General features: G+C 59.4%; 1 protein-coding gene across 4 annotated transcripts in view; it reads right to left on the bottom strand.

The window, feature by feature from the left end:
- DENND3 (DENN domain containing 3) overlaps positions 1 to 21,476 on the bottom strand; it is a 50,167-nt gene extending 28,691 nt beyond the window's left edge. For 3 of the 4 annotated variants that reach the window (XM_059395229.1, XM_059395230.1, XM_059395231.1), the window contains exons 1-8: positions 21,339 to 21,476; positions 15,200 to 15,458; positions 14,182 to 14,297; positions 11,874 to 12,016; positions 9,316 to 9,427; positions 5,593 to 5,712; positions 5,043 to 5,261; positions 1,444 to 1,559 (exon numbers count right to left, since the gene is read on the bottom strand). In XM_059395229.1, coding sequence (XP_059251212.1) covers positions 1,444 to 1,559; positions 5,043 to 5,261; positions 5,593 to 5,712; positions 9,316 to 9,427; positions 11,874 to 12,016; positions 14,182 to 14,297; positions 15,200 to 15,458; positions 21,339 to 21,437 — 1,184 coding nt within the window. In that variant the 5' untranslated portion in view covers positions 21,438 to 21,476. Of the gene's footprint in view, positions 1 to 1,443; positions 1,560 to 5,042; positions 5,262 to 5,592; positions 5,713 to 9,315; positions 9,428 to 11,873; positions 12,017 to 14,181; positions 14,298 to 15,199; positions 15,459 to 21,338 lie in introns of those variants that run through there. The other variant, XM_059395232.1, reaches the window with a different exon arrangement.
- Between the last annotated feature and the right edge of the window lie 5,349 nt (positions 21,477 to 26,825).

Raw genomic sequence — 26,825 nt, 5'->3', positions numbered from 1 at the left:
AGAAGGAACATGAGCCGGCAGTGCACTTGGCAGCACAGGGGCGCGGCGGGGAGGGAATCCATACGGAATCGTGGTGCTGCCTGTGGCCGTGGCCTCCCCCTGCGTGCTGTGTGCAGGGACAACCCCTCCGCCGGAGGAGAAGGCTGGCCCTCCTACCTGGGCACTCTGCAGCACTCCGCCCGGGGGGAGCTGGGGCCCCTTTCCTGCGCCGGGAGGCCGGGGATGAACACAGATGCAGGTGAGGAAGAGGAAGACACGGCAGAGAGGGTGAGGAGGAGCAGGGCTCTCGGGGAAGGGTGCTGCTTCCTGTCCCGCTCCACCAAAGGCCCTGTGCGGACACCCCAGCACCCCAGGACCTCAGGGACAGTGACCATGAGGAGCCTTCACGAGGCGCCACGACCGCACCTGGGTTAGCTTACGTGGCTGAGGCTGTAGGAGGCACGTCCCACCAGGTGGGGGCCCAGCCAAGCACAGACACAAGCCACCGGGTCTGTCCTCGAATCGGACACCACCACACGGATGAGCAGAGGGCCCCCATCCCACGGGGGACGTGCCACCGAAGCGCACGCTTGGGAACCACCGGACACCAGGCCCGGCAGCGCCAAATCGTCAGACTCCCAGAGCCGGGGGAGGCAGCTTCTGCTCACCAAAACGGAACAGTGGCGAATGCCGGCTTCCCCGAGCTCACGCCGGAGACACTCCGCCCGACACCCTGCTCGGCTGCCCTGCACACACCCAGGGGCAGCCACACGCCCCACCCCCACCCGGGGCCCGTCCCTGCAGACAGGAACGTCAGCTCCTTCCCCGCCCCAGAAGCAGCTCCAGCAAGAAAGTCCTGGAGCCCCACACGACACAGGCCAGAGCCTACCCTGGCCCTTCCAGGAAGAAGCTGTGGCTGCCCGATGTGGGCCAAGGCGGTAAGAGCGCTGATGGGGGTTGACCTTAGTCAACCTGACCCTGAACCCAGACAGGACGACGTCTCGCTCACTCGGGGGGAGGCGCCCACCTCTGCGCTGTATGGCGCGGGGCAGCTCACGGATCCTGCCCTGTGAGGGCATCATGTGGGTCTGTGTACACGTCTGTGGGGGGGGGGGGGCGGGGGAGGGGGGGGGGGGGGGGGGGGGGGGAGGGAAGAGGGAGGAGGGAGGGGGGAGGGGAGGGAGAGGAGAAGAGGGCAGGAGGGAGGGGGAGGCACCGCAGGAGTCACAGGCAGACCACAGGGCAGGGAGCGGGGAGGTCTCGGGGTCGGGACCGTCACCTACTCGGTGGGGCCATAACCGGTAACTAGACACGTTCAGAACAAGGACTAATGACTTCCACCTTAAAACACTCACAAATGACTTCCAAACTCTAAAGACAGAAAGCGCGGCTCTGGAACGTAAGACGGGCAAGAAGCGCAGAAGCGACCGGAGCCGTCAGGGTGCACTCGACCCCCACCTTTACCTCTGGATGAACGTGTGCGCCGCCAGCAGGGGGATGTCGGGGACGTGGACCTCCCGGTCATCAGAACACGTGACGCTCCCGTTGTCCATATCTATCAGAATTAGGCCATCAGCTTCCTGCAAGTTTGAGAGAGATCGATTAAGATTCTGCATTTGCACACACCTTTGAAAACACAAAAACACACTTTGCGTTCCCTACGGCAGCGTCACCGCTGATGAAATCAGCGCCTTCTCCTGTCCCACCAAGGAACACGGGCTTGCCCTGAGTCACGTCCACAAGCTAGACTGGATGGAACCCGCCCCAGTCCGAGGCAGGATTCCAGACGGGTCTCTGGCCTTCCCCAGCCCGGGTACAAACACTGCCGGCCACTTCAGGGAGCCTGGAGAGAACATTCCAGGGCTGGGGGTAGGCCGGGCCCCGGGCTCAAGGAGCACACACTTAGGATTCCTGTGCTGTGTACCAGGTTCCTGGTCAAGCCTGATGTGTGACGAGATACACAGACACTGAGTCCCACTCTGGGAGTCGGGTGCCCAGCAGCCCCCGGGCGCTCTGACGGCCCCACTCTGAATGTGTGTCCCGGCGGCATGGGAACCGAGCACACGTCGTCTTCCGGCCCAAACACAGGGCTGACAGGGCGAGGTGGGCCGTGCGGCCCCTCGTGAACCTTCTTGCACACGTGTGCCACACAACGGCGTCCGAGTCCCCAGACCCACCGAGGAAAACGTCCCAACCCAACACGCTCTCCAGCCTGCTGCCTGTCCTGAATCTTCCAGAACACGTAAATCCTGAGTAGGCTTGCTTCCTGACTGCGGGTGGGAGCTGCCGGCTAGACGTGCCCGTGAAGGTTCCCGGGGGAACAGCCTGTAACAAGGTGGTTTTTTCTTAAGGTCTAAAAAACGGCACACATTTCCAACGTGAGAGCACAGCCTTGTTTCTTCCTCATTTGCGGGCAGACCGGGAGACGTTTTCCATTCCTTCCATGAAGGTCTGAATGGCCTTTCCACAAAGTCCGTTTGTCACTTGGTGAGTCACTGGCTTTGGCAAGAACGCCGCGAGAACCCGGCTCCTCCCCAGGAGCGGCCGGTCCCCACAGGGCCCCGAGCACCTTCCCGGGTCCCCAGGAGCGGCCGGTCCCCACAGGGCCCCGAGCACCTTCCCGGGACTCGCTCCGAAATGCTCCAGGCTGCACGTGACAGCACGGCGGCAGCGGGTGAGCGCTGAGGACGGGAAGCAGGGCACGTGCATGTGCTCCGGTGTTCGTCACCAGGGAAACGCACACCACATCCACAGTGAGACGCCGTGTCCCCCTCGCCCGGACGGACAGGAGGACAGAAACGCACAGCGCGGGGGGCGGGGGTGGAGAATATGACTGCAGGGTGAGCGTCTGCCGCCCACGGCAAGGGACCGCACGCACAGGACGGCTCGCGGCTGCACCGGTCATGACAGTCTAAAGTCGAAACAATTCTAACATCCGTCGACAGATGACGGACAAAGAAACCGTGGCACGTTCGCACGACGGGATCTGATTCAGCAGTAAGAACCACAGCTATGTGGACGGACGGCGTGGAACCTAGAGAACGCTGTACGGAGCGAAGGCAGCCTCTCAAGGCCAGCTACGGCCCCAAAACCACACGTGCGGAACGGGCAAATCCACGGAGACATGCGTAGGTGGGGGCGGCCGGAGGACCATGTGGGGTGATGCGAAGGCATACGGGTCTTCTCGATGGGGCCAAAAACATCTAAAATCCATCGGCACAACTCTGCCAAGCTGCTAAGAGCCACTGATTTGCACATTTTCCTCGGGCAAACTTCGTGGTATTTTATGTGAATTAAGGTGCTTTCGAAAGCCAAACCCGCTCTGCCTGACATCACAGTATCACAAATCCACAGGAGCTCACCATCTAAATATACGTTATTAGGCATTTACTGTATGACAAGTGCTACTGGCTCCTTTGACCTCAGCCATGACAGCGAGGCCGGCACAGTTACTGCTGTTATGGGAGTTTTGATCCCTCCAAGCCTGGGTTCTTGGTTGCACACTTCAAGGAATGAAGAGGGAGACCAGAAGAAGAGTGGCGGGCAGCAGGGCCAGGTTTATCGAGTGATGGTGCGAAGCTCCCGGAGAGGCGCACCTGGGTGGCTCAGAGGGTTAAAGCCTCTGCCTTCGGCTCAGGTCATGGTCTCGGGGTCCTGGAATCGAGTCCCGCATCGGGCTCTCTGCTCCACAGGGAGCCTGCTTCCTCCTCTCTCTCTGCCTGCCTCTCTGCCTATTTGTGATCTCTGCCTGTCAAATAAATAAATAAAATAAAATAAAAAAGCTCTCCAAGAGGGAGAGGACCCGAGGGGGCTGCTGTTCTGGTGTTCAGAGTTTAGACTTTTTATAAGCTCTTTTGAGAAACCATCTTGAAGGGCACCTGGGTGGCTCAGTGGGTTAAAGCCTCTGCCTTCAGCTCAGGCCCTGATCCCAGGGTCCTGGGATCGAGCCCCACATCGGGCTCTGCTCAGCAGGGAGCCTGCCTCTTCCTGTCTCTCTGTCTGCCTCTCTGCCTGCTTGTGATCTCTGTCCAAAAAAAAAAAAAAGAACTATCTTGAGCCCCCTGAGCATGGGCACCAGCGAGGGCTCTGACCACGCACGCATCTACCAGCAGGTTACTGTTCACCTGCTGCTGTCTCATGGGCTGACATCCAGAGACGGTCTCACTTGTGATGGTGACCCGTGTTTCAGGGTTAACGGTGTTGTTTCAGGATGTTTCAAAAACGTCACTCCCGCAGAAGCAGCTAGACAGGACGCCGCTGTGGTCTCGTCTAAGGTGTCAAGCCCAGTGCCACTGCGGATTGGTCTCACCTGCCGGGCTTTTCTGCTTTCTTGTCAGGGACCCCAGCCCTGACGACCTGAGTGTCCAGTTGACCTCTGCGAGATAAGAGGGCCAAACACGCTGGTGTGGGTCAGCCACAGCAAGTGAAAGGTCCCTGCGTGCGGCGAGGCCCACACCCACCGGCACTGTAAGCGATGCGTGGCGTGGACAGGACCTTCCAGCAGGAGGGTCCCCAGCAGAACAGAACCACAGAAGCTCAGCCAAACAGAGAAACACGAGACGGGGCGCGGGGACGCCGGCCGTGTCCGCGGGTGTGGAGTGGTCCCCACACGGAGCCCAGTCCAGGAGGACGAGTCATTCAGAGTCAAGGAAGCTGAGGCTCAGCAAGGTCTGGCACCTCACTCGAGGCCACAAAAGGAGAAAGCGGCCACGGCTAGGCCGGAGAGCAGGCCCCATCGGCGCAGATGCCCGCGCTCTGCTCGCTGGAGCTGCAGGAAGCCATGGAACCCTGGGAATTTAAGCGGGTAGGCAGGCAACACAGGGTCCCAGCGCCCAGGACCCTACAGCCTTGTACACGCCCAGAGGCACAGGCGGATGGTGCAGCTAGCACCCTGTGTGTATTTGTGGCATCAGGGGCACGAGCCCCAGGGACGGGAGGGACCACCATCTCCCCGTGGCTGGAGCACGCGGCCCTCCTGGCGGGACCCTTTTGAAGCCACTTCTCCCGGTCCCCGCAGGGGTCACAAGGATCTGACATTCACCAGTGAACGGTCGAGGTCTAACCTTGCTGACTTCGTCAAAGTGGTCGAGGTGGCAGCCCATGAGGAAGGACGTCGGCGCCATGACGAAGTCCAGCATCTGGCGTGACAGGATGGGCACGAACGTGTGCTGCCACTGCAACGGGTGCAGGTAGGCCAGGAAGCACTCGGCCACCAGCGGCAGCAGAGCCCAGCTGGAGGAGAAGAACACGATCCGCTGCTCCGTGAGGAGGCACGTCAGGATCTGGGGAAACCGACAACACCATGTACACGCCTGCGACCGTGCTCCAAGCACTGACCACGCGTGTGAAGCCAATTCTCACCTGGTTTCCCAGCTCCATGTGCCAAAACGAAAGCCCTCTGAACCCCCCAAAAAGCACTACTTGTCAATGGCGTGCACTGTCCTGAATGTCTGCTTGAAGCCAAAAAGCAGCTATCCCCAGTGCATGGTGGAACATTCCAGAACATTCTGGAATATTCTGGAATACATGTGCCCTGGAATCGCCCTCCAGATGACAGGTTAAATGCCCACTAAGCCAACCAACACACTGTCCCAGGTCCGGAGGGGCACATACCTGCAGCACCTTCTCGGGCCTGAAACACAGCAACGGCAAGTGGAGGTCCAAGTCGATGACCGGGCTCTCGGGGTCCGCACGGGAGGGAAACACGATCTGCAGTGGCTTCATGTTAAATATCTGTGATGACCAAGTTCCGCAATTAGTTTAGAGCCGCTCCTAGTAGAGACTGAAAGACACCGAGACTCTCCGTTTAGGCGCCAAAGGCGTCTGTCTGAGTTAGGGTATGTGTTTGAAGACTCATGCTGTCACCGTGTATGTCCCAGAACCAAACAGTCTAGACACGCACAACTGCGGAGAAAGGCTACCACGCAGATCCAGTACCGAAGATCTTCTTCAGCCAGTCTTGCCTACACTCCTAACTCATGAGCAAACTGCCCACCGGTGAAGAGTGACTGACGCCGGACGTGTGTTCCGGTCAGCACAGGCTCAAACTCAAGCACGGTCAGGTTCATCTTAGCCAGAACGCTCCCTGCACATTACGAATTCTCTTAATATTTTCAACATAACTGTCAAAGCCTTAAAGACATGCCTTCAAGAAATCGCAGAAAAGACTTTATTTTTCCAAGTGATAGTATTCACTTCAATTCGAATTTGATATCTGCAAAATGCCCTCCCTGTGTTAAAGGACACAGTGGGTGGAGGAGGACGTTAGGGGCCCCTCCACCAAGGGGCCTTCCAGCTGGATGGCAAGTTCACTCCTGACCATGGGTGTCAGCCTTGTGGAGGGTCCCCAGCAGCACCCCCAGAGCTGGGGACGAGCAGAACGGAGGGTGAGCAGTGCCGGGCTGAAAACACAGGGAGGAGATTAGAATCTGAGGACAGAGAAGGTTGCGCCAGGGCAAGTGTGGACGGAGGACACGAGAGACACGGAGAGACGCGGAGCCCTCGCTAGAGAAGGCTCCAGAACGAATGTTCACCATCCACACCTCCTCCCGCTGTGTCACCACTGCCGTGTGTGACTGCTTGTACAGAGAGGACAAGAAAGGACCACTTTCTGCAAGTGCCCCCCGATGGCAGCGTCTTGTCACCCACGGGTTGTGGAAGCAGGACGCGTCAGAAACAAGGCTGGTGCGCCTGTGTGGACAGTAACGAAACAAGCAGAAGCAGAGTTACTGCTCCCAGGAGCGAGGAACTAGGAAAAATGGTGAAGCGTATGTGGAAAACTCCCCTTGATATTTAAAAAAAACCCCAAACATGTCGACCGGCTTCCCAACCACAGATAAAAACTAAATACAAACGCCAATCATTCTTACCAGAGATGCTGTCAGGGCCCCCCACAACGGGCCCCCACCGAGAGCAACACAGGAAGTGAGTCAGGTACAGCGAGAAGGGAAAGGCATGTTTCCCGTGCACACCCAGGAACTCGGCCCGAGCTCTGAAAGCCCATGAGGTCAGAGCACTGGTGGGCAGAGAAGCAGCAGAGAGAGCCAGAGCCGTGGGGTGTCCTTCCTGCCCTCAGGCCAGTGGTCCAGGCGCCAGGCCAGGTTGAGGCTGGGCGCCGCCTCTTCCGACCCAGACCGGAGATGACCCCACACTTGACTCACAGGAACTGCAGCTCCTGACCACCAGCTACACAGCCTCGCCACCCATGTTTGTTTGCAGTGGGTTCTGGAAATTCCTGAACCGGCTCCTGGATTAGAGGAGAACCTTGGCCTCGCGTGTCTCGGAAACAAGGAACAGCCACGGTGGTTCAACACCCCTGAAGATGGGTCACGGCCCCGTCTCAGCCTCAGAGCTGGTGAGGTTGCAAAGGGAGGGTCACAGCAGCAGGCCTGAGCTGGGCTCAGCTCATTTGGACAGACGCGCCAGAAGCGAGAAGCAGGCCCCACTCTGAGAACACGACAGGCTAACACCAAAACACGACCCATCTGTTCCATCTTCCGCTCCACAACTGCGGGAGCAGCAAGGGCAGGGCGGGTGTGGTAACAGTGCCACACAGGCAGCTCGGCAGGGGAACCCTTCCTCACGCAGCTCGGAGGCCAACAGAGAAGAGGGACATGAAGCAAAACACGTGCATGAGCCCCAGCTGCAGAGGGGGCTCGGCTCTGTGGGAAGGGGGCAGGGCACGGAGATGGGGTGGGCGGTCACAGAGGCTGTCGCGAAGAACCTGACTTCCAGGAACAGCATGTGCAAGGGCCCTGGGGCAGCAGCCATGAGGGACGGAGGGACACCCAGTGCGGCTGGACAACAGCGATACAGACAGAGGAGGACGTGATGACACAGGGGCCAGAGAGGTAGGACTGGCTGTAGGTACACAGCAAGAAGCCATTTGGGGTTTTAAGCATAAAAGGAGAGCCCAACGGAGAGATGTTAACAGTCTCTGCAGCCATTGTGCAAAGCATGAACTGAGCGAAGGGTGAAGAATGGACGTGGACAGACCTGCGGCTCCTCAGGTCACACAGATGCATGGGGCGGGGCAACTACAGGCAAACACCAGGAGCTGGCCCGTCAGGGCTGAGTGATGGAGGGACGCAGGGGTGAAGAGAAGAGGCATCCAGAACGACTCCCAGGAAGCTTTCTCACGAGGGCAGCGAAAGTCGGAGAACCACGTATGACTCAATGCAAGCTTCCGAGGGACGCAGATTGGTGTGGGTTCGAGCCTTACTCATGCTCGAAGGCAGAACCCAATACCGACGGCCAACCCTCAGACTGTCCTGTACTTGGTTTTGTTCCCTGCTTAGCTGGTCCTCAGGGAATACTTGTTGAGTGAACGGAGCAAGAAGGAAACTCTGACGACTTCGCCGAATCATAAAAAATACCATTATCCACATAATAAAGATGAGGCCTCGCACAAAACAAGTACCCCACAATGTCCGTACACAGGATTCTGGGAGCGGAACCCAGGTGTGCAGGCAACCTCCTTTGTCTCTGGGTCTGGAATGCATCAGGCAGGATTCCCCCCGACCCCACACACTGTAGGGTGATATTAAAAATATACAATTTAAGTTCATAATCCCATGTCTCCTGCGAAATAAAACAAATCTTTCCAACTGTGACTAACCAGACGTAGGGAACGGAGACCGCCGTCTCATCTCCCAGAAGGGACTGAGCGGAACAGGATCGACTTTTACAATCTGCGTCGAGACCCTAATTGGGCGGGCGCCTCTCGGAGAACGAGGAAGCACTGGGTGGTTGCGTCAGTCTGGAAACTGCTGAGCCAGACAGGTGTCACCACAGCTCGGCTGTCTGGCCCATTACTCAGCCCAGGGGGAACGTAGGCTGCCTTTGCCCACAGCTCTCCCCAGAACCCTCACGTAGAGCCAACGTTTCAGGACAAGCATGCCAGGGAAACCCAGATCCCCGGGAAGCTTGGCCAGTCATTCAACAACACAGTGGCACTGGGAAAAACCAAAAAATAAGCCAGGTACTTTTCATGAATCACCATGGACAGGAGAAAACATGAGTCAATGTAATACCCAAGATGCCAGACAAATAAACCAAAGGGAAATTTGTAATTTAAGTAAATTCTGTATGTTTTCTGCAAGGAATGCACCGGTGTGTTAAGCACTAAGGGGGCCACCACCAGCTCCACACCATGTATCACAGGCCGCCGGGCAAACTCATCTTTAGAAACTGTGCAATCAGAGGATTCTGTAAGGAACCCGAGAAGCCTAATTTAAACACACCAGAACGTAAGAAATAGTTTAAAACATTAAAACCACCATCATCATATGACTTGAGCTATTCGCAAAGAAAAGACAAAATTCCAGATTTAATTACCAAATGAAGGGGTCCAGGTGGCGGGCTAGGTATTAAAGACAGTTTTGCAGCAAAATCTTTTATGTGATTGTCAACTTCGAAATCTTTACAGAGCTTCAGATGAGTCAATAAACTAAAAGAAAAAAAAATCAAATCACAAAATAAGTATGAGCCTCCAATGGTCATCGTAGCATTTCTACTCTGTGCTCATGTGTCTGCCGGCAGCTCTGGGGCCGTCCGGCAACGGGGGACAACCCTGGACGTGAGACTGCAGGGCACGGTCGCCCAGGGTCAGGGAGGGGGGCCTGCCTGCAGAGGGAGTACAGGGCGACTGGGGTGTTGGGGGGTGGGGTCTGGCCACGTTCTGCTTCTTGCTGTGGGTGCTGGTTACGCAGCAGGAATTCGTGCGATCTTCTGCCTGGGTCCTACTTCAGCAGCAAGTCAACATCTCAAAAGCAAGTGTTTGACCGCGTTTGTTTCCCAAATGCCTTCTGACTTTGGAAGTATGGTTGGCCCTTGACCAATGTGAGGGGTTAAAGGCACCCATCCCCCCCACGCAGCTGAAAACCTGTGTAGAACCTCCCACCCCATCAAAAAGCTGAACTACTAGTCGCTCACTGCCGACCAGAAGCCTGACCCATGACCCAGTGGATGAACAGGCAGTCGTGTCTTATATCCATTATATGCTGTGTTCTTACAGTAAAGTCAGCCCAGAAAAAAAAACGATTTTAAGAAAATTTTAAGGAAGAGAAAATACATTTACAGGACTGTACTATATTTGTCAAAAAATACGGGTGTATGCGGATGCACACGGTTCAAATCATGTTGTTCAAGGCAGAGTGGCCACTGACCGAACCACATAGTGGACCAGCAGGTGCCTGGGGGCAGAGGGGCTGGGAAGCGACCACAGGGCCTGAGGGGACTTTGGTGCGGGGTGGAAATGTTTTCTGTGTTAACGGCAGTAGTGGTGACACGGTGTCTACACTTGGAAAATTTCAGCCAACCGTGCCGGACACCCTGCCTCGGTGCCCTGGGCCAGACCCCAGCCTCACCCCCCACGCATGCCCGCAAGCCGAGTGCTAATACTCTTCCTTTAAGTAACAAATCATAGCTCTTCCTGGAGTCAGTGTCAGAATTTAGAGATAATTCAATAGTCCTTCTGTATGTTATTTATGGTAAAAGAATAGTATTGAGTTAAAAAAAAAAACCCAAGAGAACAAAGACTTTCCATAACCTAGTTCTCCACACACAGCTAAGCATCCTCTCCCAATCTCTGTCCACAGAGGCACAGTCTACATGTCCACATGCTGCCGTGATAGCAGAAAAACAGATTTTAAAAATCTATAAATCTACATTTATAAACTGCTTTTTGGATTTCTGTCATTTGTTTTTTCTATTTTCTAGTTCCTGTCCCGTAGCAACGACCACGGAGAGAGAAAACTCGAGAAGCAGGGAAACCGGACACGTTTTTCAAGTTAAACACTCATGTGCCTCAACGTCCAGCAGGACGGCATCTGCTGCCAGTGGTACGGGAACGACCCCGAGGAGGAACAGGTGCTGTCGTCCTCAGAGGCGGGCGCTGTGCGGCCCGAACCTGTTCCGTTCGAGGATGGTGGGATCACCCGCCCTGCCTCCCAGAAGGGGAAACTGCAGATGGGCGGACGTGCGCTCTACCCTCCGGTGCTGAAGATGAAGGGTTAACTAAAGAAACGGGGACCCTGCCCTACCTTCTCATCCCATCACTGCCCACGCCATGCCCACACGCACGCGCTCCACTCAGGCCGCCCCGGCGGAGACCGAGCGCGCGCTCTGTTCTACGAGGCGTTTCGTGTCGGGCAGTAAGACGCACGCCCTGCGCAGAGACAAGCTGCACTGCGAAAGCTGAACCGTGAAGGCGCTGGCCCTTGAGTTCCGAGGATCCTGAGCTCGGCCGGGAAGGATTCCTGCTCGTCCCTCTGACCGCAGGCCGAGAACCAAAATGACTCTCTTTCTAGAAGTCTGTGACTTGCCAGGGGTGACGGTGGGTATTACGACATGGAGGCGAGCCTCCGCGGACCACCCAGTCTTTCACGAAACCATTGCGATTTCCAAGACTAGAACTTGGAGAGAATGAAAACCAGGCGGCCAGGGCGCGTGTGGCCAGGGGCTGGACCGTGTCTGCGCGCCACCGTCGTCCCCCGACCACGGCAGCAAGCGCGATGCTCTCTGGAGTCGTCACAAGGACTCTAGGTCCTCAGGCCTCCTACTGGGTGTCAGCATGAATCTAAAGATGCCACCAAGGGAGATGATTCGTCAGCTGCCCGCGAACTGCCAGGCTGATGGGGGCAGCCTCCTGACTGTCTCAGCCAGAAGAGCCATTTCTCATGCGCGTCTTTTTGAAAAACCAAACATCAAATCGTCTGCACTAATTTTACTCTCCCCAGCTTGGCTTCGCCCTCCCTTGTCTGGCCGAGCGCCCACACGCTACCACCTCCGGAAGCCTCTGGGCCTTCACGGGAGCTCCCGGAGCCACACCAGAGCCCGCCCGCCACCCGCCAGCACCGAGGCAGCCTCGCGGACACACGGGCCACGCAGCTCACCAGGACAGGCAGTCCTTGAGGGCGTTGTAATAGGGCAGCTTGGAGATCACGCACACGGCGAAGGGGACAAAGCAGCCAGCCACGCCTGCCGTCGGCCAGGATGGCTCACAGTGCGCCTTGCCGTTGTAGAAACACGATGCGTCCTGCAGAGAAAGCCACAGGCCCATGTCACCTCCCGGCCCAGCCGCTCCCGGCTTCTACCATCAGCAGCGTGGGCCCCTGCAGACGGGGCGAGAGGGCAGGGGCCTGGACGGCACGAGCTCCCCCACCGCCCGGCCCGCGCTCCCTCCGGAGTCCCAGTCCGTGTGGATGGTCCCCTCGTCATGCCACTGGGGGCCCCAGTCACAGCAGACGGGCCCCGGTGTCTCTGGGAGCCCCAGTCCACACAGGACACCCCCCCTCCCCGCTCCCGGTGCCTGCTGTCCACGGTTCATGACGTGCTGAGGTGGCAGAGGTGGTGAGCACCGCCCGGGGGGAAGGGACCCACAGCGAGAACAGAACCGGCCGCGGGCTCTGCTCACGAAGGAAAAAAGCTGCAGCGCCGAGCGTTTGTGTGTGTGCTGGGGCGGGGGAGGGTCTCAGCTGGAGAACGCACCCGGCGCCGGGATTCCAGAGGCACAGACCACTACGGAGCTTACGAGTGGCATGTCACGGGGGGCCACAATCCGGCCCCCACGGTGGGTGGTTTGGGGTGCCGGGAGGGATGGCGGTGGGACCACAGCTTCACCTGCGGCTGGTGCCAACGCAAGGGTCTTGCGAGACAGGTGTCCGCGGACCCAGCAAGCAGCGGGCGCGTTGTTCGTCTGCCCACTGACATCGAACCGATGCCCACTGCCCACAGGTCAGTGTGCTGGGGGCCCCGGGCAAGTCACCCCCCTCCCCGTGCGACTGCTCGCGTCCTCATCTGGAGAGCGGGCTCGGTGCACTGTGCTGCGGATTAAATGAGAGCAGGAGGGTCGTGCCTGGAGCGGGCGGCCGGCACAGGAGGACCACAGCGCCGTCTGCACTCCGGGAGGGGCCGTGTGCACAAGGCGGGGCGTGGGTGGTCCCTGGACACACGGGGAGGGTGGGGAGGCCGGCACGTAGGGCCTGGGGAACACCCCGAAATCATGCAGGCTCTAAGAGGACAGGCGAGCGGCCATGCACACCCCAAAAGCCAGGTGTAGGGGGAGTCACAGGCAAAGCTGAGGGCTGTGACCTTTTTAAAATGCATGTAATGATAATAAAAATAACATGTACTTCTCATAGCAATGGCTTCACAGACCAGCACCTTCCTGAACGACCCAGCCTCCCGTCCTGTGTCCGCTGGAAGCACTACCAGGGAGGGGCAAGAACTCGGGCCCTCTCGTCTCCCCCACAACCTGACCCGGGCAGGCAGGCGGGCCTGCTGTCCATGTCATGACTGTAGCCGCCCACACACACGGCCTTGAGGGGTGGCCTCCCCGTGCTGACCGCCACCCGCCCAGGGGACGCCTGGTCCAGACACTGAGGTTGTGCACTTGGACCCCAGCAGGATGCGGGGCTCCCCCATGTTTCTGACGCACGCCAGGTGCGTCCATGCCACTCCACGGGCAGGAAGGGACAGAGCCCATCGAGTTGTGCCCTGTGCCCCTGACACTTAGGGATAACTCTCCCACCGTAGCTGCCCCCGCCTCCGAAGGCAGAGCAGGGAGGAAAATCCGGGCCGCCACCTCCCCCTCAGTGTGGGTTCCTAGACTTCCTGGATGAAGCAGTGGGGCCCCTTGTGCTCCCGAAAACCCTCCGACATAGGCAGCGGGTCATGCCACCTCTTCAGGTGCATGGCAGCCCCCACAAGCTCCCGAGAGGCCGGCCAGGTCACACACGTGGCCCTGCCAGGCAGGGGAGGCCCGAAGCCATCACCCTGAGCAAAGGAACCCAAGTGGCCCTCGGCGGTTGCGTGGGAAACCAGCCACGGCTCACACACACCGGCAGTAGGACTCAGCCCTGAGGACAGAGGCGCTTCTGCCCCAGCGTGGACAAACTCTGAATGCGTCCACTGAGCGGGAGCTGGATACAGAGACCACGTGCAGCCCGAGTCCACCAACACAGGCGTCCGGAGGAGGCAAACCCATAGAGGCAGGAGGGGGGCCGAGGGAGGGACTTCCAGGAAGACGAACATCTTTTGGGATGAGACGCGGGAGGGGTTCCCAGCAGCAGGAGCGCACTTAGCACCACGGACCCACACCCACTACAGTGGTCACGGGGGTGGTGGCTTGGGGTGTGTATTTTGGCAAAAATAAAAACCACCCCGGCCTGACTTCTGAGGGAATTCGCGTCAGTCACATACGCGCAGGGGCCGATAGTACTGGACCACCGCGCCGTACGTTCTGTTCCCACAGACGTCGGTCAGCACCAGGAAGTGGACACAGTCCTCCTTCGGCTCCGAGGCCACGTACATGCCCCCTGTGGACGAGGAAAGGAGAGGAAATCTCGTCACGACCCCGCAGCAACCACCTCTGAGCCCGGGCTGCCCATGAGCCCACTTTGCGGCCTACAGAGCCTGGCCTCGCCCTGCCAGCTGTGGCACCTGGCGGGGGTCGGGCAGGTTGGGCCACTGGCCAGCCGCCACCCCCTGTCCCTCCGCAGGGCCCATTTCTTGGCCACCCTCTGTGCTCTGCAAGATCTAGAGAAGGAGCACGAGGATAACCTCAGACAAACCCCTTGGGGTGGGCCTGGGGGAGGCGAACGTGTCTGAGCACAGCGGGCACGGGGCTGCCCCGCTCTTCCGGGGTTGTAACCCCTGAGACCAGGAGACAGCAGCCGCTCCCGACGGAACCTTCCAGACAGGAAATGACGGAGCGCAAGTTCCTACTCAGTTTTCTACATCAGCCACTCGGCGTTTCTCACGGACCAGGGGGAAACAGGAGGGCCGCCCGCTGCTGGGGGCGGACCAGGTGGGGAAAGCACGAGAGCCTGGGCTGTGGGTCCCAGGGGCGCAGAAAACAGGGGCCAGGGAGCCTGGACCAAAGCACGCCCTGGGGGAGACGCTGCAGGCTCACCCTGGTCCATCTGCCGACCTCTGGAAGACAGACCTGCCAATCTAAGGGGAAAAATCCCTGGAAAACACGTCTCCCGACTGCACTGGCCAACCCCACAGCCCCTCGCCGGGGACTGTTCTCCCACATGCGGGGGCTACCCTACGTGGACTACTTATCCTTCAGCTCCCAAACCCCCTTGATGGAGACAATTGAGCCCTGCAGTTTGACCTCAAGGCTGCCAGGGGTCACCAGCCCCATCTCTTGCCCTTTCTTGACTTGGTTTCCAGACCGCACCGTGGGTGTGGCGGAAGGCGGGGTGGGGGATACCTGGGAAGCAGAGCTGAGGCAGAGCGAGCAGGTCCACGCCATCGGGAACACTAACGTCTTCAGGAGGGAGGCCCTTCCAGGGCTCTGTTTTGGGCTTGTCCCTCTTCTTCCTGAAGGAGCGCCTTCTCATCTTGCTCAGAGTCGCAGAAGAGACGCCGGCCGTCTGACTGTCCTCCTTAGTGACGAAAGGAGGCACAAACACGGACAGGACCTCTGGATCGAGAGGAGAGGGGCTGCCGACCCCCTGCCTGAAGGACACCTGAAGAGGGGACAACTTCGAGTAAGCCACCAGGAGCAGGTTTCACCACCAGCGGCCCAGGACAGGGAGGAGCACGGAAGCTGCTTTCAGGAACCCGTGGGGTCGCGCGCTCAGGCGAGTCACCCCACGGCGCAGCATCTGGCTCTGTGGCTGCCCCTGGGCACACGGCCTGACAGTTCCAAGCCTGGCCGACAGGCAGACCCGAGCTCTGCTAGCACCACAGCAGCGAACGCTGCATCCCTGAGCTTCCTGCTCCAGGGGGCAGGGTTGCAGGTCAAGGCCTCAACCCCAACGCCCCACACCGGAGGCCCCACATGCCCTGAGGCTGGCGAGCAGGGGCCCCACATGCTGTCCGGCCGCTGCAGACGGGGTGCCGACGCCCTGCCCCACACCAGCGGTTCTGTCGCCACTGACCTGGGGACACAGACTGAGGAGTGAGCAGAAGGACAGGCGGTCTCAGAGAGAAGAGACACACCCTTCTTCCCGCAACCAAATGGTCGCCCTGGGTCTACATGATGGGGTCATTCGGACAGAACGTTTGTCAACTTTAACTTGGTACCCGATTTTTACAAAATGTTTCACGTTTTCGCTCTTTCCCCCAGACGATATGAAGAGCACGGGCTCTGCCCCGATCTCAGTTCTGTCTGGCTACGAATCCTAAGAGAGCCGAGTCTGCAGAGACGGCGGCCAGGCTGCGCCCTGAGCCCCCAGACGAGGTTGACAGGCCGAGACGACGAAGTGGGCAGGTCAGCCCCGTGCTAGCGGAGGAAGAGAGAGGTCGAGGGCAGGAGTCGCTGGGCGGTTAGCCTGTGGGAGGGGGGGGGCGCGCCGGGGGGGGGGGTGCAGTGCGCCACAGAAGATCTCTGAGGGACTCGGGCATCAGGAAGGACGTCACTGTCGCTGGGAGAAACGGAATTGTCCCCGGCAGGAAAGGGCCAGCCAGCAACCCGGTCTGAGTAAGAGTCGTGGAACCAGAGGGCACTCTCCCCCTGCAGGACCCACACCACGCCGCCGGTAAACACACATCAGAAAGCTTGTTTTTATGCTGTGTAATTTAAACTCAGGCAATGATTTCTTTATGTTGAGGAAAACGGTTAATACCAGTGGGAACAAAGACCAAACAGGGGAAATCCATATTATTGGCTAATTTTTAAATCTTTGCGCATCAGGCATGAAAGGAAACCACGGCTTGAGTTATATAAAACCTTTTGAAAAACTTCCTATCAAAATCCAGCACTCGGACCTACTTATCTACGAAAGTATACGCGTCCACCCCTTCCTCCCATCAAACACCACATCCGGGAGGACAGGGCACAGGTGGCCACGCTGCGCAGCCCCTTTCCTGCAACCTCCCCTCTGCCCTGGGCTGCTGCGTAGGGCGCAGGCAGACGCAGGCAGACGGCTCCTTCCCGGCCGTGACCCCCCATCCCGCCCCCCAGGGCTGACTCCTTTCCTGGCAATCCCAGACCACACCCTACTGCCTCCTGACAGGACATACGCAGTGGGTCCCTGAAATGATAGCTTCAAAAATAAATCTGCTGATTTCCCTAAACCCCGAGCCTGCACTCTTGCACTCCGCTGTGACAGAGGCAGTGACCCTCGGGTCTGCGGAGCCGCCCCAGCTCCTGCTCTCACGCCAGCTGTAAACCCACACTGCAGGGCCGCTGGCCTGAAAGGTCTCCAAGAGCAGCCCCAGGGCCACCCCGTCTGCCCATTTCCAAACCTTGCAGCCACCTCACCCGTGGTTCAGAGAGGGTGCAGATTCCCCCCAGACTCATCCTTCAAGGTTTCTGCCAGGAGCATGACATTGCCTCCTCCCACCGGGTCCAGGGCACCCCACCTGCACCTCTGGCCTCTCTCACAAACAGGGGGCACCTGGGGGGTTCAGTCGGTGAAGTGCCTGCCTCCGGCTCAGGTCTTGACCTCAGGGTCCTGGGATGGAGCCCCACGGGGGGGCTCCCTGCTCAGCGGGGAGTCTGCTCCTCCCTCGCCCTCTGCCCCTCCCCCCAGCCGCCTGCACATGAGCTCTCTCCCCCAAATAAATAAAAATCTTAAAAATAAAAAAAGAAGAAGAAGACACATGTGACCTCATCACATGTCCCAGCGGACAGTGGCTCCCACCACCCAGGCCAGCGTTCTACCTGCAGCCCCTCCGACGGGCCCAAGCCGCCTCCCGGACCCTCCCGTCCCTCCACCTGCAGGAAAACGGAGTCTGTTCCCGGACGTTATTGTCACCACTCCGTCTTCCATGTACGCATCACATGTGTGCCTGTGTCACAGAGCAGGACGACAGCCTGGACCACACGCCTGAGCCGTGGGCCAGCCTGCTTCGGTGCCAGGGTGCCCCCAAAGCCGTGCGCCACTGAACCTCGTTCTCCAGACACAAGCGCCCATGTTCCAAGGCTTCTCCCTGCTCTCCAGCTGCCCGACAGGCACCGGGGACCTCCCTGCTCCACCTTCACCAGCGACCCCCGCCCCTCCCCCCACTGGAGGGAGACTTTCCTCACCGGAAGCCAGGCCATCAAGCCCCTGGCTCCTCCCCTCCTGGAGCACCTCCTTCTGCCTCCTCCTCCACTGGCTCAGCACCTCTGGAGGACCGATGCCGCCACAGGGGATCTCCTCGCCTTCAGAGATGCTGGGAGGGAGAGGCGGGGACTGTATGGTTTCTCTCGGTGGCCCCAGTCCAGCACAGGAGATGGCTCTCGGCGGGTGCTGCCATCCATCCATGGCCCGGGCTCCGTGATCTCGCAGAGCACACTCAGCCTGAGTGGAACACGGGTGGTTCTCACGCTAACACCAATAAACTACCTCTCGCTCCCTCTACTCCTCTGGCCGCTTAGAGTGACGTGGTCGCACGTCCGCCGACCGGGCCCCGGCAGCTCATCGCACACCGTCCTTCCTCCGAACGTATATCCTTGCTGTCTCTTCAGGCCGGATAAGCAGCACAGTCTCACGTTTAAAAGCGAATGACAATGCGGGAAGAATAAAAGAACAGAAAGGCAAGCCCTCCCCTGATTCTGAGAAACGGCGGTCAGTGCCCCGGGCGTGGCGGGAAACCCCGTCTGTCTTCCCAAGTCTCCGCTGTTCATCAGTCTGATCTCGCCCTCCACACAGTCAGCCCCTTCCAACAGTTCCACCAGCTTTTTCCCCACTTACGCACACAGCGCGGCCGACTTCCCTGTCACAGCTGGGACCACGCGGGGCCACTCAGGGATGACCCAGCAGCGTACCCGCCCATCCCCTACCGAGGGACCGCGGGTGTGCTCTCGGTTCTTCGTCACGCGGGCGCCATCTGAGCAAACATGGCAGTGGACACTGACAAGGCGGCAGTGGACAGTGCACTGCCACACACCTGCACACGTCCGACCGCGTAACCAGAGCAAGTTCCAGAAGGCACAGTCCTGGATCCCAGAGCCTTGTGACTGCCCTGCCTCCCCTCCGGGTAAGACAAGGTCCACCTCCACGGACCGCTGACACCCATTCCTGTTCTCCTCTCGCTGGCACTGACTTACTAAGCCCTCCCCTGTAACAACCATTTCAGTCCGAAAACCCGGAGCTAATAACAAAAAGTGAGACACACGACGCCCTGTCTCCCAGCGTCACAGATTTATTTCTACAGATTACAGAGTGGCACTGATCATCGTATAGGATGGGTCATCATTCATGAAATAAGATGGGAAACAGATTTTTTTTTTAATGCTCTAGAACTGTGCTCTCCACCACCGTGAAGGGTCACGTGGCTATTGAAATTGAAATTAATTAAAAGTAAATGAAATTTCAACTCCAGCTCCTCAGTGGCCACGCTTCAAGCACCTGGTACCACTCAGGAAGTCTGCCCGCTGCTCTAGAAGCCGAAGGCCAGGACACTCTCCACCAAGAACCGTTACAGTGTTGCCTTCGCACACAAGAATTATGCTGGTGATCTACTCTATGAACACTGGTCTCTGTCCGCTCAGAGGGCTAGCAGTGGTCCTTCCACACCCCACGCCTAGTCTCCACGGCAACCACGGGGTGCAGGGAAATGCAAGCCCAGAAACTCCCATGGGGACCGACCTGTAGGCTCCAAGTCGTCGCCACTAGCCTCACAGAGCGAACACCACCCCATCCGAGAAATGAAATGGGAAGTTCGGAGACCTTGCTACCCTCACATTAAGTTGGATGTTTTACATACCTCTGGGCTTGTTCTGTCACCAAGCAGGAATGCCTCACCGCCAGAGAAATGGGGATTTTCAAAGTTATAAAAAAGCCTCGGATGCTGGGAATAGAACTGCTACAAGAGCAAAAGCAGCCCAGTGAGGTCATATGTTTGGTTAACTGGAACGTCAGCACCGGCCTTAAAGGAGGCGCAGTCCAGGAAGCTGGGCCCATCCCGCCAGGCTGCTGCTCTCCCGCTCTCTGCCTTCTGCTGAGCCCCCAGCAGAACCCGCATGCAGGACAGAAAGGGTAAGAGTCAAAGTGCAGAGCAGCAAGCGGCCCGCTCGCCTGGGAAGCCGTAGCCTGTTTGGGTCAGGAAAGCACCCCTGCGCACCCCGAAGCTGAATCACCCCGCTCTCCAGACACGTCTCACCCTGGGGCAACCGACACGTGTGTTGAAATCACCCAGAAGCAACTGAAACCAGGTCATTTCCTATGAGAAGAAAAAGGAGGAAATGCCATTTGGCAAAGTAGAGGCAGGGAGATAACCCGGTCACCGAGGGTCCGAGGAGACCGTGGTCAAAGGGGACGCAGACATGGGGGGCGGGGGGAGTGAGAAAGGAGGGAAGCGCAGAGACCAGAGAAGTCAGCTCTGTATTAAAGTCAAGGAGACGGGGCGCCTGGGGGGCTCGGTCGGTGTGGGTGAAGCGTCTGCCTTCTGCTCAGGTCATGATCCGGGGCCTCGATGCAGCCCTGCGCGGGCTCCCTGCCCCGTGGACAGTCCGCTTCTGCTTCTCCCTCCGCCCCTCCCCCTCCTGCCCGCGCGCTCTCTCTCCCTCTCTCAAGTACATAAATACAATCTTTAAAAAGTTAAGGAGATGAAGAGCCATTTCTCCAGTTAATTTTTAGCCGCATCCGGCTTCTCCCGCTGACCTCAGCGCTTCCATTCTGCCGCCCTCAACGCTCCGGTGCCCTCCTGCGCCTCCTCCTCCGCCGTGGTCCAGAACGAGATACGGACTCGCCCAGATAACCGGGCGGCGGGGCGGGTAACCTCGGGGTCCCCCGGGCACCGCCACCCACCGGAGAGAAGTGCCACCGGCGGAGTCGTGCGGACGTCGCGAGCCAAGAGAAGGCGCCGGGCGACCCGGAGGCGGGGGTCGCGCCACCAAAGTGAAGTGAGGGCGCGGGAAGGAGACGCGGACTGAGAGCGTCCCAAACTGCGCTTTGCGGGAAGGGTGCGTCACGCCGGCTGCCCCGACAGCGGGAAAGGGGGGTCGGTGGGGGCGCAGCCCTTCGTGTGCGCGACAAGCAGCCGCGCTTCCCCGCGAGCGGCCGGACGCGGGGCCCCACGAGCGCCCCAACACCGCCACCCGCACCCAGGAGACGGCGAGTCCGGCACGCGAAGGGCCCCCTTTCCTCGGGGACGTGAACCCGCGCCCCGGCCGCACCCCTGTCCCTCCTCCCCGCCCCCCGCCCGCCTCCACCCTGCCCAGGTGTGCGTCCCGGAGCACCGGCAAGGGCGTCCTCCGAGCCCGCGCTCCTCTTCGGGGCCGCAGCCCCCGCGACTGCTCCTGGCGGGAGGACAGCCCCGTCCCCGCACCCACCGGCCGCGGCGGGGGTGAGCCCGGCCCGGGGCCCCGCGCACCGCCCCCACCGCGCAGACGCCGGCGAGCCGCGGCCAGACCCGCACCGCGCCCGCAGCCGCCGCCCGGGCGCTCCGGCCTCAGTTTCCCCGCCGGCCCTTACCTCGGGGCCGCGGAGGCTGTCCCGGGAGGGCCCCAGCAGCGCGCACAGCTCCAGCAGACCCGAGGGCAGCGCCGGGTGGGACGGCGCGGCCTCCGCCATGGCTGCTCGGCGGCCGCGGCCCGCTGCGCGCACCCCGCTCGGGCGCCTCGGGCCGCCGACCCGACCCCAGCCCCGCGCCCCGCGTCCCGCGCCCCCGCAGCGCCGCCTGGCACTGCACCCCTGCGCCCCACAGCCGGCCGCCGGGTCCGCGCAGCAGCCGTCCGCGGGGCGGGGCCTCCGGGGGGCGGGGCCGGCTGCCGCGCCGGCGCCCGGGGACGGGGCCTTCCTGAGGGCGGGGCCAGCGGAGCCTGAGCGGGCTCGGGGGCGGGGCCTCCCCTGGGGGCGTGGCCGGCCGCGCCGGAGCCGTGCCTGGAGGGGCGGGGTCTCTCGGGGGCGGGGTCTGGCCGGCGCGGCCGCGGGGCCCGACGCCAGGTCGTCATTTCCGAATCGGCCCGCGGGTCCCGGCGCGCGCGCAGCTCCCCTTGGCCCCGCCCCTCCCGCCGTCCCCTTCCCGGGGAGCTGGGGAAGGACTCGGTGATGTCCACAGGTGAAGGGCGAGGGCGCCCAGACCCAGGGGCCGAGGGCGTGAAAGTCGCCTGCTGTGGCGGGCCCCGGGGCCAGCCGTCCAGGGCGTGAAGAGGCCCAGGAGCCTGGACCGCGGGTGGACCGGGTGCGGACGGCCGAAGGGGCAGGCGGGGAAGGGGTAGAAGCATCCGTTCCCGGTTCGTAACCGCCAGGCTGACCTCGCTGGCCCCGTCCAGGGAGAGCTGGAGGGATGCTCAGCAGGGAACCCGGCGTGGGCACGGCTGGAATGGATGGAGCCTGGGAGCGCGGAGAGGAGACAGGGCCCGCCCCTGGCCAGCTCCGCACCCGCCCGATCCCGGGGGACCGTGGGCCTCCCCCAGCCGCAGACCGGGCCCAGGGGGCTGGCGCTCGTGCCCAGTCCCGGTCCCCGCTCTGCCTGCCCGCCGACCTTGGACGCATCCCTGCCCCTCTCCGGACCCAGCGTACGCATCGATAAAACCAAGCGGGTGGGGCGCCGGGGAGGCTCAGTGGGTTGACGGTGTGACGGGCTCCGGTCATGATCCTGAGGTCCTGGGACTGAGCCCCGCATACAGAGCCCTGCTCCGCCGGGAGCCCGCTTCCCCCTTTGCTGTTCCCCTGCTTGTGCTGTCACTCTAGCTCTCAGATCAATCAATCAATCAATCAAATCAAATCTTGGGAGGGACCTCAGAGGGAAATGATTCCAAAGGAACATTTCTAATTCAAATAATCTATGATTCATTTTTTTCAGAAAAACCTCAAATGCTTAATAATAGTGTCAAACATCTGTCATCAGCCTGAGAAGAAAGGGAACAAGGCAATGTTGGAATCCCAGGGGGACAGGGTGGGCCTGGATCCGGGCGCAGGGATTCCTCCATCCCTCCCGGCGGCTGAGGCCCCTCCCGCCTGCAGCCTGACTTCCGGGATCCGAGTTTCACTCACTAAGTCACCTATTGGCTGTGGGTCACTGCTGGTTCTCATTTAGGTCTGAAGGCCATCTGGCACCCCGGATCTCGCTGGTCTCCAGTGTGACAAGTAGTAACAGTCACTGACTTCAAAAGGACAGGTCTTGCTCATCCTTGTCTGGCTCTCTGCATCGTGTTTTCACTGTTGGTGGACTCCGCCAGAGTGGAGTTAACCCGTGATTCCCCAGTGCCCCAGAGAGGCTCACTGATGTGCCTTGGAGGCATGAGCGCCTCCAGGGAGGCAGCAAAGCCCTGGGCTCCGGGGACGGGGACGTGGTCTGCAGCCTGGCTCTGCATGAGCTGTGGGACAGCCAAGCCCCTCACCTTCCTGTTTGTTCAAATACGCGGGGTGTGGTCAGGATTCCGGGAGGTGAACACTTGGCAGCTGTCAAGATGGCCCAGTGAGGCTCAGGCTAGAGCAGCGTCCTTTCCTCCAAGATGTACAAGAGTGGGTTTGAGGAAAGGAGCTCCGGGTAGGAATGGGCCCAGGCCTGGCAGCGGCCGTGCACGGGGCCATGAGGTTCTGCTTCTCTGGGCCTCACTTCTTACCACCCGAGAAAGCCTGAGGTCCTCCACGGGCTCCTTCCACACTGTGTGCTTTATTTATTTATTTATTTGACAGAGAGAGATCACATGTAGGCAGAGAGGCAGGCAGAGAGAGAGAGAGAGAAGGAAGCAGGCTCCCCGCTGATCAGAGAGCCCGATTCAGGACTCAATCCCAGGACCCTGAGATCATGACCTGAGCCGAAGGCAGCGGCTTAACCCACTGAGCCACCCAGGCGCCCCCACACTGTGTGCTTTTCACTGAGTCCTAGAGAAAGCGCTGATGGGACACAGAAGTGCAGATAACCAGCCATCAAAGGCATAGGTGGAAAAGCCTCATAAGGGTCCCCGAGAGGCAGGAGAGGCAGACGATGCAGGCGAGGGAGAAGGGGGCGCACAGGGAGCCTGGCTAACCAGACCAGCAGCCCAGAACGTAGGCCGGCCCTACACGGGAGTCAGGGAAGGGGCAGCAGGCGCCGGCCGAGAGCTCGCTGCACTGGGGCTCTCACTGCGGGCACCCCCTCCCCCCAATCCTGCAGAGCAGCCTGGCTGCTCTGTCTCACTCTCAGGATTACTGTGAAGAGCAAAAGAGAAAATAGATATGAAAATTGTTTGTAAACCGTAAAGGACGGAGGCAAAAATAGGAGGATGGGTGCGCCGTTGTGAGTATGCTGAACCACACAGAACTGCCCACTCTGAAAAGGATAATTTTATGCTCTGGAATTTCACCTCAATAAATTGTTTTTAAATGGAATTTATTTTTTAAAGATTTATTTATCACGGAGAGAACGCAGGCTCGCCTGCACGGTGGTGGGGGGGGCAAAGGGCAAGGGAGAGGCTCTCCAGCAGGCTCCCCGCAGGGCTGGATCCCACAACCCCCAGACCACCACCTGAGCCAAAACCAAGAGTCTGACCCTCCACCCACTGTACCGCCCACAGGCCCCTCTAAGGGGGTTAGAGGATACAGCCTCAAATCGTGGTGTAGAGCAAATTTGCCTTGTGCATTTTAGCAGTGGTTTAGGTGTGAAAATTGTTTTAAATGTAGGGAGTAGAGGGAAAGCTTCAGGACATTGGATTTGGCAGTGATTTCTTGCATATGAGGCCAAAAACGCAGGCAATGAAAGAGAAAATAGATAAATCGACTTCATCAAAATTTAAAGATTTGGGGACCTCAAAGGACACTGTCAAGGGCGTGAAAAGGCCACCCGCCGAATGGGAGAGACATCTGCTCATTCCCGCATCTGTAAGACACAGATGACGCCCTCCTCACCCACCGCCGGAAAAAACTGAACATCACAGGGGCTGCAGAAGAGCCTCGTGCCGGGAGCCGGACATTTGAATCTTTCCAAGTCCGACTCGGGGTGTGGCCCCAGTGTCTCCGGCCCCACCCCTCCCTGCACCTCTCCTGCACCACCCAGACTTGCTCAGGGACCTTCCCTCCGCCCAAATGCATGGTGCCTTCCTCCTCCCTGAAGGCTGCCAGGCACACTCCTCCCCTGTACAGGCGGCACCTGCATTCTCCCAACTCCTCCCCCAGTGGGAGGGGCTGCCTCCCTCTGAACCCTACAACCCTCAACTCACCTTTCCAGCCTCCTCATTCTCAATCACCTGCTGCAAATCTTGATTCCGATATTTGCTAAGTATTTGACCTTGGGCCAGCGACTTAATCTCTTTGGGCGGCGAACGGAATAGTACTACCTACTCCTCAGGGCTGCTCCGAGAGCCAGCATCGCACAGACTGTGGGTGATGGTCAGGTGCAATGGGCGTGGCCCCCTATCCTCACAGTTTATGGGAATTATCTTCAGGGCCTGTCCTCTGGCTTCAGGATAAGTAGACACGTATGACCCAGAGCACAGCACGTGGACATGCGCACCTGCGGCCGAGTCCAAACCCTCACTGCTGAATGCGCTCTGCGGCGTCCGGGGGCTCCTCGCCATGGGCAGGGGACTGTTCGTTCAGTGTTTGTTGTATGTCCGTGTACACAGGCTCCTGCACACACAGGCTGGGATTTCAGCCGCACTGGTGAGCAGACACTGAGCGACGGCTTTGTCGCCTGCTGTGTGTTCCTTTGCAATGTACAGCGAATCTATTTTCACGCAGGCGTGCGAAGGCTTCCGGCGGGAAAACAGATCCTCTCTCTTCCCTATGCTTTTCGGCTCAGCTACTCCGCTTGTCCTTTCTCCAGGGTCCGAATGCCCCAGGGGTATGTCCTCTTTCCACCCCGGCAGCCTAGGTCAGCCCACCCTGAGGCTTTCCCGGCCGGCTCACAGCTCATCCTGCCTCCCAACCACGGCTTCCAAGGAACCTGCTGCCTGCCCTTGGCACCTTCACCAGACATTTGCCTGTTGAGCATTTTCTGTTATTTCTTTTGAATAAACTCATCCTGCAGGGTTCCAGGGCTTTTTCCTCTCCCTTCCCTCGCTTGGTATATGTCGAGCCCAGGAGACCAAGGGTTCTGGAGAGATCTGGGGCACCTCTCTCCTTCCCCAGCAACACGGAGCTGCACTACAACTGTTTTTTTTTTTTTTTAATATTTTATTTATTTATTTGACAGACAGAGATCAGAAGTAGGCAGGGGGAGGGTGTGAGAAGCAGGCTCCCCGCTGAGCAGAGAGCCGGATGTGGGGCTCCATCCCAGGACCCTGGGATTATGACCTGGGCGGAAGGCAGAGACTTAACCCACTGAGCCACCCAGGCGTCCCTACAACTGGTTTTCAAACCATTAAATTATTTATTCCTCACAAAAATCCAGAGCCGAGGGCTCACTGGTTTTCCATGTGAAAATATAAGCCAGGCTTTGACTTTTCTGGGTAAAGTTTGCATATCCCCAAAGAAAAACGAGTCTGAATAAACAGTTTTCTCCAGGAAATGAGTGGACCAGCATGTTGGGAGAAAAGGTTCACCGTGCAGCACTCAGACATCGCGATCACTTCCGGACCCAGGCCATCTGAAGGCACGAGCTAGGAAGGCACCTCACCCCTGAGCCTCAGTGTCCTCATTTCTGTTGGGGAGTTTATTGAACACCTACTATAGGTCTGGTCCCATGATGGCAGCTGGGTGCACAAAGAATAAAACACAAGCCCTCCCCTGCCCTCCCCCCAGGAGCTCCTGGGCCGGCAGGAGCACACCCACGGGAGACAGGGAGGCAGACAAACTGAGGAATCAGAGCCGTGTTCCGGGGGCTCAGGCAGGAGGAGAAGCCCCTGAGACCAACCACGAAGCTGAAGAGACGTTTCCCAGGGAGAAGAGGAGGGCCCAGCTGGCGAGGCAGAGGGGACAGCGTGGTATGTGCAGAGCCCACAAGGGAGTGCTTGGGTCCTGCAGCCGAGGAGCTGGCGAGGGAAGTCTGTCCTGCCCACCGCTCTGCCCTGGACCTGGAACAGGGTCCACGGTATG

This window comes from Mustela nigripes, chromosome 3 (genome assembly GCF_022355385.1).
Source record: "Mustela nigripes isolate SB6536 chromosome 3, MUSNIG.SB6536, whole genome shotgun sequence".
Taxonomy (NCBI): Eukaryota; Metazoa; Chordata; class Mammalia; order Carnivora; family Mustelidae; genus Mustela; species Mustela nigripes.
This window is presented reverse-complemented; position numbering and strand designations above follow the sequence as displayed.